The sequence below is a fragment of the Salmo salar genome, chromosome 17 (assembly GCF_965601325.2).
Source record: "Salmo salar chromosome 17, fSalSal1, whole genome shotgun sequence".
Taxonomy (NCBI): domain Eukaryota; kingdom Metazoa; phylum Chordata; class Actinopteri; order Salmoniformes; family Salmonidae; genus Salmo; species Salmo salar.
This window is the reverse complement of record NC_138307.1, coordinates 4082434-4096306: the sequence shown is the minus strand read 5'-3', so window position 1 is coordinate 4096306 and position 13873 is coordinate 4082434. Positions and strand designations below refer to the sequence as shown.

The 13873-nt window shown below is 44.1% G+C and overlaps 1 protein-coding gene across 13 annotated transcripts in view; it reads left to right on the top strand.

The window, feature by feature from the left end:
* LOC106575106 (muscleblind-like protein 2a) overlaps nucleotides 1-13873 on the top strand; it is a 75657-nt gene that overhangs the window by 16934 nt on the left and 44850 nt on the right. For all 13 annotated transcript variants that reach the window (XM_014151304.3, XM_082963369.1, XM_014151310.3 and 10 more), the window contains one exon: nucleotides 315-1176. In XM_014151304.3, the coding sequence (XP_014006779.1) occupies nucleotides 1003-1176 (174 nt within the window). In that variant the 5' untranslated portion in view covers nucleotides 315-1002. The remainder of the gene's footprint in view (nucleotides 1-314; nucleotides 1177-13873) is intronic.

The window sequence follows — 13873 nt, the reverse complement described above, 5'->3', positions numbered from 1 at the left end:
CCCAAGTATTACAATGGGAGAAAAATCTCTGAATACTTTTGCCAATGGGTCTGTATTGTTAAAGAACATTCACAGCTTTATCTTGTGAACAGTGGATTTATTGCTATTTTATTTATTTTTCTAGAGTTTTCTAATTGATTGTTCACTCTTCTTGAAAGGAGTTTTGGGGAAATAATGCTGCCCCCAGAAAAGTGTTTTAGCTTTAAATAAAAAAGCAGACTGTTGCTTCAGTCAGTTGTTTAGCTACTGTCTCTGAAAATAACCTCTCTCTCTCTCTCTCTCTCTCTCTCTCTCTCTCTCTCTCTCTCTCTCAGATCGTCGACAGAAAGTGCCTTCGACATTCTTACTTGAGCTGCCTGCCTGCACGTCTCCTCCACCGAGCCTGCAACATTCCCTCCCTCGCTGTGACAGAAGTTAGCTCAACCTCAGCCCCTGCCCTACCAACTCATTTTTTTCAGGCTACATCGCTGCACTAGAGAAACCCAAGCAGAAAGATTTAACTGCAGAGGTTGGGGGAACTGTCTGGCCACTCTGCCAAAACAGAGTGCTGACTGACTCATTCGGACAAGTTTAGTCAATACCCAACCTAACGTCTGCACCCACTTAATATTCTCGCCCAGGCAGTGCCATCGCCCTCGAAATAGAACCAGTTTCAATTCTCTTCCCCCGCCACCCCTTACTTCCCACTACCGTCAGTCCAGCCTGTCTCTGAGCATGCCCCCGTTGCCCTGTCAGTGGCCTGCACCTGGGACTAACTGATTGACGAGCGACGTCTCTTGATTGACAGCTTCTCTGATAGCCGCCATCTCCCAAGCAGCGACCACATCCGGGTTGCAAGTCCACCAACTCTGCTGCTCTGAAGTCCGCAAGGGCAAACGACTTTCACTGATCCACACAATTTTTTTGCTACACTTTTAGTTGTTTTTCTAGCACACTGAAGAGCCATTAGAGTATAGCTTCTCCTTAAACAAGTGGCTAGCTTTACCCCACCCCGGCATTGCTATGGCTTTAAATATTGCTTCGATGCGAGACACAAAATGGCTGACGCTGGAGGTGTGCCGGCAGTTCCAGAGAGGGACATGTTCGCGGAGTGACGAGGAATGCAAATTTGCGCACCCACCCAAAAGCTGCCAGGTGGAGAACGGAAGGGTGATTGCCTGCTTTGACTCACTAAAGGTAAGGAATGCAGAGCAGAGATAGAGGGGATATATTTATTCTAAGGCACATGTGTCAAACAAGGCCCGCCCGGCAGGATCCGGCCCGTGACACATTTCTATCCAGGCCGAGCTGTGCACCAAAGGCAGTACATTGCCACACACACCTCCTCCCAGAGACCCATACACACACACACCCATCCATGAGCCCGCCAGAGTGCTGTATCATATCATCACTAAACATTTGCAGCATCCCCAACTGTTGTTCTTAATGGTACTGACTGATTTTTTTAAGCGTGTTGTAGGAACCCGGGTCATTGTTGTACTACAGACAATGTCATATTGGTTGTCAAAAAGTTATTAGATAAAGGATTCACATGCGAGTATAAATTCGGACACACGTGAGTATGATGAGTCAACAGTTTGATACGCTCCCAAAGTGCGCAGCGGAGGGAAAGTGCATGGACACATGCCACTCCTAGGCTACTAAAATGAAAGCTTGACAATGAATAAACTAAACCTGCAACAAAACACCATGCAAAGAATAAACATGTAGGCCTGTTACAGCAACATACAGCTGCTTTCAACTACCTGTGATCCATGCAGCGCCAAAAAATCTACAACCTAGGTACGTTTTTGTTATTTGCAGTTTTGAAATACTTTTAGGGTTGTAGCATATTATGCACCTCTGCAAGCATAGCAGCAAAGGCTGGACAAATATGATTTATCTTTTGTTTAATGTTAAAACGCTCTATACAGCATACTATGTATGTTTTTAATGGACATTATATAAAGGGGCATACTTTTTCAAATAAAAGAATGGCCAATTTGGGTCGCAGTTATATGCAAAAAAAAAATCTAAATACAAACAGGCTTTATCTGGCTCGCGAATTTGTTGTTTTTTCAATATGGCCCTTATGGTGATTGAGTTTGACTCCACTATTCTAAGGGCTTCTGTGGTATCGCTCTCCAAATCCTTTGCTCATTAAATTGGGACAGATTTACTGTATTTAAATTGGGCACTACAGAGTGAAGACCCTTTAAGTTTGCTACAACCAGTTTTTGTTTCAGAATGGCTTCACTTTTGCCCTGGTTTGAATAGATATGTCTTGCTGTAGGCCTAATCATTGTTAAACAACTCCTTAGTTATAGTATGTTTAAAAGAGCCTGTTGAAGGCTCAGGGTCAGTTAAGGTAGCATATCTTTTCAATCCAAGCAAATTAGCTTGGCCTATTATGTAACAATTTTGTAATGAGGGGACTCAATCTGGAGCAGGTAATGTGTAAACTGCATGCGCTATAGATCATTCATACCACAGTATCATGTAAGTACACCTGATTTTTAACATTTTGCCGTTACGATGGTAGGAGGCAATCGAATTAGTGTGTCAGTTCTCCATGCAATGCCAGAGTCAGACAAGCTTGACCTATAGAGCGAAATGTCCAAGGTCTTCTGTCGTGATCTCTGCCGCCTGTTGTGGGTGGGTTTTTTAATACTTTTAGCTCTGTTACCATTCCACGTCCATCCTTTATACTAGTGACCAATGTCTGATCGGTGTAGAGGTGTCCGATGGTTCTATTTCTAGACTGTGTCAGCTGTTACACATAAAACGACATGTTGAATATTTAGCTTATGCTAGAAGTTGTTGTATTAGCAATAGCATAAAACTACAAGAGTATGGTGCGTGGTCACACTTTATTTGGGTAGTCCCATATAGATGATGTACAGATAATCATACGATAAACACACTATCTGTAGATAAGCAAATGCTTGCGATGGTTAGGGTTTGGTTTCGAATAAGGGTAAGGGCTAGCTTAAGGGTTAAGTTTAGGATAAGGGTTAGGGTTGGTGGGATAGTTTGTTGAAATGTTGTTGACACTTATTGAACATCTACAAACCATCTACTTGGGACTATCCAGATAGTGTTACCTGGCACATTCAAGGATTTATGCTTTATATTTATTTATCCAGGTTTTTTTTCCTTCACTGTGTAAACATTTTGTTTCAGACATTGAGAAGACCTAGGCCGATACTGGAGTCATGCTGCCTCGTAATCCAATAATTCAACAGTGAATCAATAAAAAATAAAATGCAGATAAAACCCTGAACTTTCCAGATTAAAGAACCTGACAAAAACCTGCTAAGAACCCTTGCATAACATTACACAGCGAACTACTGCAGTGGGGACGGGGGAGTGCAGGCTCCCTTATTTTTAAGACAGTGGTAGCAGTAGCTGCGACGAAACCTACCCAGTGACAATGATGAATGACCAGAAAAACTGGAGCAGGTATCTTGCCGAACAATAGTCATACGTCACAATGCCTTCAGCTTTTTAGATGAAAGTGTGAGCTATTGCTGCAATTTTAAAGGGACACCAACCATAAGGTTATGCAGTGTTTATAACACGGTCTTCAAGGTCATGCTTTGGGTCAAAGGTGGAGGCTTGAGTTTCACACATAAGAGTCAGATGCGCTTTTTACGTGATACCAATACTGAGAACTCACTGGGGGTCTGCTATTTTTCTGGTGCTGTTCCCACTGTCGCTGACCCTATAAGAGTGTGAGTTACGAGCAATGCGCATTCTACATGATACATCTCTGTCCAGCAAGATTTAGGGCCAAAATGCTATATACGTTTCATTTGCAAATTGTGAATGTCATCATCTGTAAGGATCACCACCTCCTTGGCATGTGTGGAATTCTGCCTGCTTCAGTTCAGAACCAAACCCAGTAACCACTCTATAACTACATGAGTCTTGTCAGCTCTACATCATTTAGAGGCAACCCGCTGTTGAAAATGGCGTTGTATTTATGGGGCCATCAGCTGTTTTCTTGGCAACCCCCTTGTTATTTGTAAAGCCCCTTTGAGTTATTGCAGAGTAATCGGCCAATTGACTGGCGGTCTATTACAGCTGCCCGGCTCCGTCAAACCCTGCAACAGCTTAATGGGTTTACAGCTGACTCCAATTGGGATCGATTTGTAATCGTGCCGCGTAAGGACCTGATGTCCGTTCTCCGGGTGTTCGCCAACGTTCTGTCGAGATGCAAACTGCATTGAAACGTTTGATTTGTCACTGACATTTAAATGCGGTGTTATTCTTCATATGAAGTGTAAAATAGATACTGAGATGCCAGAGGGTCAGATATGAAGAAACAAACTGCAAGGCTACGATCTGTGTTGAAACAGTGTGTCCTCTGGGGCGGGGACAGAGCAGTGAGACAGAGGTCAGTCAGGCCACTGGCAGCAGAGCCCAGATAAACACTGGCAGGTTTGACCTGCAGAGGCAGGTTGAACAGCAGGCTTTGCATTCTCCCTCCTCTGTGTGCTTTGCATTAACAAGAAGTGCAAGATAAATAAATTCTGTCACAGGCATCGTTTGTTACATTCACCGTTCCGCCGTGACTTTGTCTTGCTGCTCTCAGCAATTCGTACTGTCTCGTGGATTGCGTGCGTCCTTTCAGTTGCTTTTCTCTCCCGATGGACAGAAGTTCTGTGTCGCATAGACACTTTGTGTGTCCATCGCAATATGTTATCATTACTGTACGCAAAACTATCCCTTAAAATAATTTGGGGGTTTAAAAATAGGTTTGGTTTGAGCGAACAGACACAAATTGGAGTGAGCCTACCCCAGAGCAGGTTAGAGCTGAAGGATGTGTTGCCATAGCAATTTACCTGGCTAAAAGGTAAGCCACCTTCGTGACAACGGTTATCGGGTTTTGATTTCAGAATTGGCCTAAGTTGGCTCACTTACTCCTTTTATCACGCTTTGTGACAGGCTACTGGTTTGCTTTGAACTAACCTGACAACAGTTAGACTACTGTCCAAGATGCTAACCAAGGGAACCATGACCGTGGAGGAGGGGTTGGGGGACAGCAACAAAGGACTATGAAAACATAAATACCAGAGTCATAATGGCTGTGAGTGAATAGCCTGTTGTTGAGTGCCACCTGTTACTGTCACGTCTAGGGGTATAACAGTTTAACAAACCCACCGTTTCGGTAAATATTGCAGTTTTGGTTTTGGGGTCATGTTTCGGTATAGCGGGAAAATGAAATGCCAACCGTTACTGTAGTTAAACTAAAATTATTTAAGAAAATCCAAAGTGTTGGTATTCCAGCGCAGTAATTTAAATTTCCCACTCTGGGGTAATGTGATGGAGGTCCATCCATCTGTAGTAAGCACAATACAGGGTGCATTGGCCAATTCATTGACGACTTCGGCTTTATAGTGGTGGGTAGTCTACTACCTTTTTACTGAAATGGATGCGAGAGGGCGAAGTTCGTAAGGTGGCTTGAGCACTTTTACGAGGTGCTCAAATTTCCCTATTCTTCTCAACCACTGAGAATGGGTGCTTATCTGTGGCTATAAACATACCTAACACTGATAACTTCTTTGTCCCAGTCAGAATCCACTGCTTGATTGCAGTGGGAAGACGAAGTTGTGGTGTTTTTTGGGGAGTTTCTGTCTTGCTCCGGTGGTAGGATTAATGGGGTGATTTCAGTGTAAATGTGTCAACATGTTTGAGGTTTTGGCAGCTACGTAGGCCATTCTCGTTGAGCAGTGGCAATATACTATTTTTGTCCATCGCCATTGTAATCTACTGGGGAGCCAAAATGTTCCCAAACTGGAGATTCAAACATTGATGAAATCCTCCTGGTTTATCGACCCCACCACTCGCCATCATACAGAACTAGTTCCCAGCTGCGCATAAAAAAGGACAGTTTTAAATGCGCCAATTCAGATAAGAATTTTGATTACAATGTACGCATAAGCTCTAGTTGTTTTAATGGAAGGCAGAAATGTGTTTTTCAGCTCAGATAGCCTATAGGCCAAGTGTTTTTATTTTGTGTATATATTTTTTTAAATGTATTAATTTGGGTTCACAGTGCGGACTGAACCGGGGTCCCCGTACCGAACGATTTGGTACGAATACGTGTACTGTTACACCCCTAGACATGTCCGCAGTGACAATTTTGGGCACAGACATGGATTCAGGGCTCTTCTCACTCATTATGGAAATGAATGTTTGTTCTTCAATCAACTGCCTATGACTCGACTCAATTGTTTCATTGTGAGATTGGAAGTCTTCGTTGACATTGTGCCTTCAGAAAGTATTCACACCCCTTGACTTCTTCCACACTTTGTTGTGTGACAGCCTGAATTTAAAATAGATTAAATTGACTTTTTTTTGCCTACTCACAATAGCCCATAATGTCAAAGTGGAATTATGTTTTTAGACATTTTTGCAAATTTAATAAAAAATTTAAAAGCTGAAATGTCTTGAGTCTATAGGTAATCACCCCCTTTGTTATGACAAGCCTAAATAAGTTCAGGAGTAAAAATGTGCTTAACAAGTCACATAATAAGTTGCATGGACTCACTCTCTGTGTAATAATGGTGTTTAACATTATTTTGTATTTTTGAATGACTACCTCATCTCTGTACCCCACACATTATCTGTAAGCTCCCTCAGTCGAGCAGTCAATTTCAAACACAGATTCAACCACAAAGACCAGGGAGGTTTAAGCATGGTGAAGTGATTAATTACACTTTGGATGGTGTGTCAATACACCCAGTCACTACAAAGATACAGACGTCCTTCCTAACTCAGTTGCCGGAGAGGAAGGAAACCGCTCAGGGATTTCACCATACGACCAATGGTGACTTTAAAACAGTTAGAATTTAATGGCTGTGATAGGAGGAAACTGAGGATGGATCAACAACAGTTACTGTAGTTCACAATACTAACTGAATTGACAGAGTGAAAAGAAGGAAGCCTGGACAGAACAAATATTCCAAAACCTGCATCCTGTATGTAGTACTGCAAAAAATGTGGCAAAGCAATTCACTTTGTATTTGGGGGCAAATCCAATACAACAGATTACTGAGTACAACTCTCCATATTTTCAAGTATAGCGGTGGCTGCATCATGTTATGGTTATGCTTGAAATCATTAAGGACTGGGGAGATTTTCAGGATAAAAAATAAACGGAATGGAGCCAAGCACAGGCAAAATCCTAGAGGAAAAACCTGGTTTAGTCTGCTTTCCACCAGACACTGGGAGGTGAATTCACCTTTTCAGCAGGACAATAACCTAAAACACAAGGCCAAATCTACACTGGAGTTGCTTACCAAGAAGATTGTGAATGTTCTTGAGTGGCCAAGTTACAGTTTTCACTTAAATCTTCATGAAACTATATGGCAAGACCTGGAAATGGTTCTCTAGCAGTGATCAACAACACATTTCACAGAGCTTGAAGAATATTGAATAGAATAATGGGCAAACGTTGTACAATCCAGGTGTGTAAAGCTCTTCAAGACTTACCCAGAAAGACTCCGTTGTAATCGCTGCCAAAGATGCTTCTACAACGCATTGACTCAGTGGTGTGAACTTGTGTAAATTAGATTTCTGTATGTCATTTAATACATTTGCTAACATTTCTAAAAACCATGTTTTCACTTTGTCATTATGGGGTATTGTGTGTAGATGGGTACCAAGAAGGGATTCCTTAGAATGAAAACGAGTGGACAAATTGAATAAGTGTCTCAGAGTAGGGGTGCTGATCTAGGAACAGGTCCCCCCTATCCATATAATCATATTCATTGGGATTTAACAGTCAAAACTGCGCTTGATTCTTAAAGCGCTAGCAGAATGCTGTTGTGAGGTGTTGGATTATTCCTCCCTCGCCTCCATGCCTGTTATCTTCACCATCAGCGCTACTTCTTGAGCGTTTACAACCAACCTGTTTTCCAACGCTGCCTCAGCCTAACAGATTTCAGAATTTTCATACAGAAGCAGTTAGCTACACTAGTAGTAATTGTTATGTGTTTTCCTCTTGTCAAATAAACAGGTTGAGTCTCTAATGGCACCCTATTGACTACATAGTGCCACTTGGGACACAGACATAGCCCCTCGGCGTGAACATGCCCTTGTTTTCTCTCCTCTGTAAGAACATCTTAATCCTTATGAAATGTGAAAATGGTAGTGTTTGTAAACAAATGGATTTGCGGGGAAGAGGAGGTATGAGAGTGCTCTGGCTGGAAGGCCTACGGTGCACACAGCGTGTATAGTCAGGCAGGAAGCCTGGTGCTGGATTTAAACCAATTCAACCAAAAACTTACAGACATCTTTGAGCTCTGTGCAGCAGCCGCTCCCTCATGCTTCAGTACATGATCTGGGCAGCGGAAACATGGATATAGTATAACACACTTTTTTGAATCTCATTTTTAAATTTAGATCTTAGATCTTGAATTTAGATCGAAATCCTACCACGCCTATTTGCTACGTTTGTGTTCGAGGAAGGAATGCTTCGCCTTGACTTCTCAGGTGGATATAAGCTTGTGGTCTTCCCTGTGGCTCAGTTGGTAGAGCATGGTGTTTGCAACGCCAGCATGGTGTGTGCAACGCCAGGGTTGTGGGTTCGATTCCCACGGGGGGCCAGTACAAAAAAAAAAAATGCATGCATTCACTACTGTAAGTCGCTCTGGATAAGAGCGTCTGCTAAATGACTAAAAATGTAAAAATAATTTTAAAAAAAAATGCAGACTTTTTAGGGAGTGGGGGGTTGGAGGAACATGCATTCCTCAGGGTAATCCCCGAAACTCGGCCACACCCTCGCCAGAGCAAACATGCATGGACGGGGGGAATGTATGCCGCGCAGCAGGCAGCAAAGCATAGTAAAGCTAGTGATCCCCTGGGGTCATTCACAGCAACAAAGAAGCGCTGGCTGCTGACCTGAGCTTTAACGGTAGGGCTAGCGCTACCGGTAGGGACGAGGCCAGGCTTTGATGATCCCCGCAGGCAGCAGCCCCCTCTTAAAAGAGGCCTCTCGGCATCCCCTCCACACCGTAAACTCTCCGGACTTCATTTGGTCCCTGTGACGTCACTCTTCCCTGCTACCATCTTGTGATCCCAGACCAACAGTTGATAGGACGAGGCGAAGGTCTAGCTGTCGCAGACGGTTGCTGCAGTGGATATGAGGCCAGTGTTTCCCTCTTAAATGGGCCACTGCTCTGACCCGTGTGTGTGTGTGTGTGTCCGCGCCTGCCTGCTAGTCTCCACAGTGCAGTATAGCGCAGTGCAGGACCAGTGACAGTCTCTGTGGGCTGGAAACCACAGTCCTGGAATGGACTTCCTAAACAAATTATGCTGTGAGAATAAGTCAGACCATTGGCATAGCACAGCCCCAGCTCTGACCTCTGTAAAACTGGTCTAGGCCGTTGAAGCATTGGCTGCTTTAGTCTGTTATTGGGAACTAAAGCGTAGCCATTTTGTATTGATTTCTTCCCCCACATGATGTCATCCAAAGATTCAGCATAGGGTGTTAGTGACCCAGTATTACAAGCAAGCCAATAATGGGAGACTGAGAGCATTAAAAAAACTGTCTGTAGGACAGCGGCTTTACCAAGTCCTCCCTCACTGGCTCTAAATCATTCTCTCGCCTTTGATAAAACAACATGCTCTCTGAGAAATGCTTTCTCCTAGAATAATTTCTTCTGCAGAATGTATCCCTCTACAGTATCTCTCACACTTGTTAATTGCACCATCCATCCACTGTGGGCTGTGGTAAGCAGGCACTGCAGCAGACCAAGGGGAGATCCAGTGAGTGCAAGGCAGGCAGGCCGGAAGCTCGCTACACGCTTGGCCTTTGCCATTGTCTGCTTCCTACGTGGCACCCTATTCCCTATGGAGTAAACTACTTTTGACCAGGGCTCATTGGGTTCTTGTCTAAAGTAAAGCACTATGTAGGTAACAGGGTGCCATTTGGGACGTTGCCATTGTCATTACTTATTGATCTGAAATGGAGCCTAATGCACATTTGAATTGTGCCTTTTCCCCCTCTTTTTTTACGGGATTTTGTTATGGCTGGGACGGCAAGGAAACAAAACACGAAGTGTATTTAACTTATTTTGGAAAATAGCCCTAATGGTGTAATCCAGAGTCACATTTGTTTTCCAAGCTATATGTAACGGAGACAGAGTCGAGAAGCAGGTGCAATGTTTAATAAAACAACATACATGAAACAAGACATAACAGTGGTGTCTACGCATAAACACAGAAACAATACTGACTGAGGAAAGAACCAAAGGGAGTGACTGATATAAGGAAGGTAATGGAGTCCAGGTGACTATCATGATGACGTGCAGGTGCACGTAATGATTGATGTCAGGTGTACCTAATGATGGCTCCCAGGACCGGTCCTGGGAGTCCACCTGTGGTAAATTCAATTGATTGGACATGATTTGGAAAGGCACACACCTGTCTAGATAAGGTCCCACAGTTGACAGTGGATGTCAGAGTGAAAACCAAGCCATGAGGTCAAAGCAATTGTTCGTAGAGCTCCGAGACAGGATTGTGTCGAGGCACAGATCTGGGGAAGGGTACCAAAGAATGTCTACAGCATTGAAGGTCCCCAAGAACACAGTGGCCTCCATCATTCTTAAATGGAAGAAGTTTGGAACCTCCTCGAGCTGTCCGCACGGCCAAACTGAGCAATTGGGGAGTAGGGCTTTGGTCAGGGAGGTGACCAAGAACCCGATAGTCGCTCTGACAAAGCTCCAGAGTTCCTCTGTGGAGATGGTTGTCCTTCAGGAAGATTCACCCAACTCTGCAGCACTCCACCAATCGGGCCTTTATTGTAGAGTGGCCAGACGGAAGCCACTCCTCAGTTTGTTAGAGGCAGGGACTGGGACACTAGTCAGGATCGCGGGAAAGATGAACGGAGCAAAGTACAGAGAGATCCTTGATGAAAACCTGCTCCAGAACGCTCAGGACCTCAGACTGGGTCAAAGGTTCACCTTCCAACAGGACAACAACCCTAAGCACACAGCCAAGACAACGCAGGGAGTGGCTTCGGGACAGAAACAAGCTTTTCGCTGTACCTGCAAGATCATCTGCAAATCTTGTACGCGTCCAAGGAACTTTTTTGATTTGTTTTTTTTTAGTACACAAAAAACGTGGACCACTTGGCTCGTAAGCACCACTTTCAAAACTACTGGCTGAAATTATACAAAAGTTTGAGAATGCATCTTTAAGCTTGCATTCAATTTCCCCTTGATGTTGCACACAAGCTTCCATCCCCCCTGTCACAATGGGAGTAATGGCTGATTTTAAGATAATCGTCAACCCAGTTACAGTCAACCCTGTCCCTTTTTATAGTCACTTTTATAGTATTTTATATATTTAACCTCTTGATGGGAAAACGTATTAGTTACGAAGTTGAGTGTGCTATTTATTACACAACTTTAAAATTAGGTTAAAGAAATAGTATTTTTTTGGGGGGGGGGGTCTAAATTACAACTATTTGTACAATGACCTACACTCCACCTAGGTACTTTGTTTTCCTCGTTGTGTTTAGTGAGCCTTGGGATCTGGTGATACAGAATGTAACCACTCTGGGAGCAGCTAGGAGAGAGGCAGCCACAGCTGTCTTCAGAGAGGATAGAGTCCCTTTAATGAGCCACAAGCCTCCTTTTAATTGGCCTTAAAAAATGTAATGTGAGGTACAACCACCACCAACTAATTTGACTGGTAAGCTTTAGGGCAATGCAGAATGGGTGCCATTTGGGATGGAGCTAGCCTAGGCAGCCAATAGTGGCCGCTAGATCTGCACTATTGTCTAGGATTGATGTAAAACACTAGTGTGTCCCGTAGCCCGGCTCATACGTAAAGTATCCTCCGTTCAGGCTGCAAAAGCCTAATTTTCCTGCTTAACTAGCAGTGCTTAACTAATGGTCTCACCCCAAAAAGGAAAATATCTGTACTGTCCTAATAGAACACAATTTTCCACCTTTTTTGGCTTAAAAAATACAACTTTCCCGGAGGGAGAAAGTGTATTCTAAAAACACATATAAAGTATGTAGAAAAGATAATGGACCTATATATTTTTTTATAATATACACTGCTCAAAAAAATAAAGGGAACACTTAAACAACACAATGTAACTCCAAGTCAATCACACTTCTGTGAAATCAAACTGTCCACTTAGGAAGCAACACTGATTTGACAATAAATGTCACATGCTGTTGTGCAAATGGAATAGACAACAGGTGGAAATTATAGGCAATTAGCAAGACGCCCCCAATAACGGAGTGGTTCGGCAGGTGGTGACCACAGACCACTTCTCAGTTCTTATGCTTCCTGGCTGACGTTTTGGTCACTTTTGAATGCTGGCGGTGCTTTCTCTCTAGTGGTAGCATGAGACGGAGTCTACAACCCACACAAGTGGCTCAGGTAGTGCAGCTCATCCAGGATGGCACATCAATGCGAGCTGTGGCAAGAAGGTTTGCTGTGTCTGTCAGCGTAGTGTCCAGAGCATGGAGGCGCTACCAGGAGACGGGCCAGTACATCAGGAGATGTGGAGGAGGCCGTAGGAGGGCAACAACCCAGCAGCAGGACCGCTACCTCCGCCTTTGTGCAAGGAGCAGCAGGAAGAGCACTGCCAGAGCCCTGCAAAATGATCTCCAGCAGGCCACAAATGTGCATGTGTCTGCTCAAACGGTCAGAAACAGACTCCATGAGGGTGGTATGAGGGCCCGACGTCCACAGGTGGGGGTTGTGTTTACAGCCCAACACCGTGCAGGACATTTGGCATTTGCCAGAGAACACCAAGATTGGCAAATTCGCCACTGGCGCCCTGTGCTCTTCACAGATGAAGCAGGTTCACACTGAGCACATGTGACAGAGTCTGGAGACGCCGTGGAGAATGTTTTGCTGCCTGCAACATCCTCCAGCATGACCGGTTTGGCGGTGGGTCAGTCATGGTGTGGGGTGGCATTTCTTTGGGGGGCCGCACAGCCCTCCATGTGCTCGCCAGAGGTAGCCTGACTGCCATTAGGTACCGAGATGAGATCCTCAGACCCCTTGTGAGACCATATGCTGGTGCGGTTGGCTCTGGGTTCCTCCTAATGCAAGACAATGCTAGACCTCATGTGGCTAGAGTGTGTCAGCAGTTTCTGCAAGTGGAAGGCATTGATGCTATGGACTGGCCCGCCCGTTCCCCAGACCTGAATCCAATTGAGCACATCTGGGACATCATGTCTCGCTCCATCCACCAACTCCACGTTGCACCACAGACTGTCCAGGAGTTGGCGGATGCTTTAGTCCAGGTCTGGGAGGGGATCCCTCAGGAGACCATCCGCCACCTCATCTGGAGCATGCCCAGGCGTTGTAGGGAGGTCATACAGGCACGTGGAGGCCACACACACTACTGAGCCTCATTTTGACTTGTTTTAAGGACATTACATCAAAGTTGGATCAGCCTGTAGTGTGGTTTTCCACTTTAATTTTGAGTGTGACTCCAAATCCAGACCTCCATGGGTTGATAAATTGGATTTACATAGATTATTTTTGTGTGATTTTGTTGTCAGCACATTCAACTATGTAAAGAAAAAGTATTTAATAAGATTATTTCATTCATTCAGATCTAGGATGTGTTATTTTAATGTTCCCTTTATTTTTTTGAGCAGTATATATCATTCAGTCAGGGAGAATAGAATATTCCAAAAACAATTAATTTAGCACTATGGATTTTATGTTTGAGGAAAATAACAGCGTTAGCCATGGCAAAATGCATAGAATTGCAGGAATTTCTTAAACTGCAACATGTTCTTTCATGTGTAGAATTTTCTTGACAATTCAGCCACGCTGACAAGTCGACCGCGCCCATTGCCTCACCCCTGCCACGCCCACCATCTAAGCCTCTTTTTAATCCAGACAA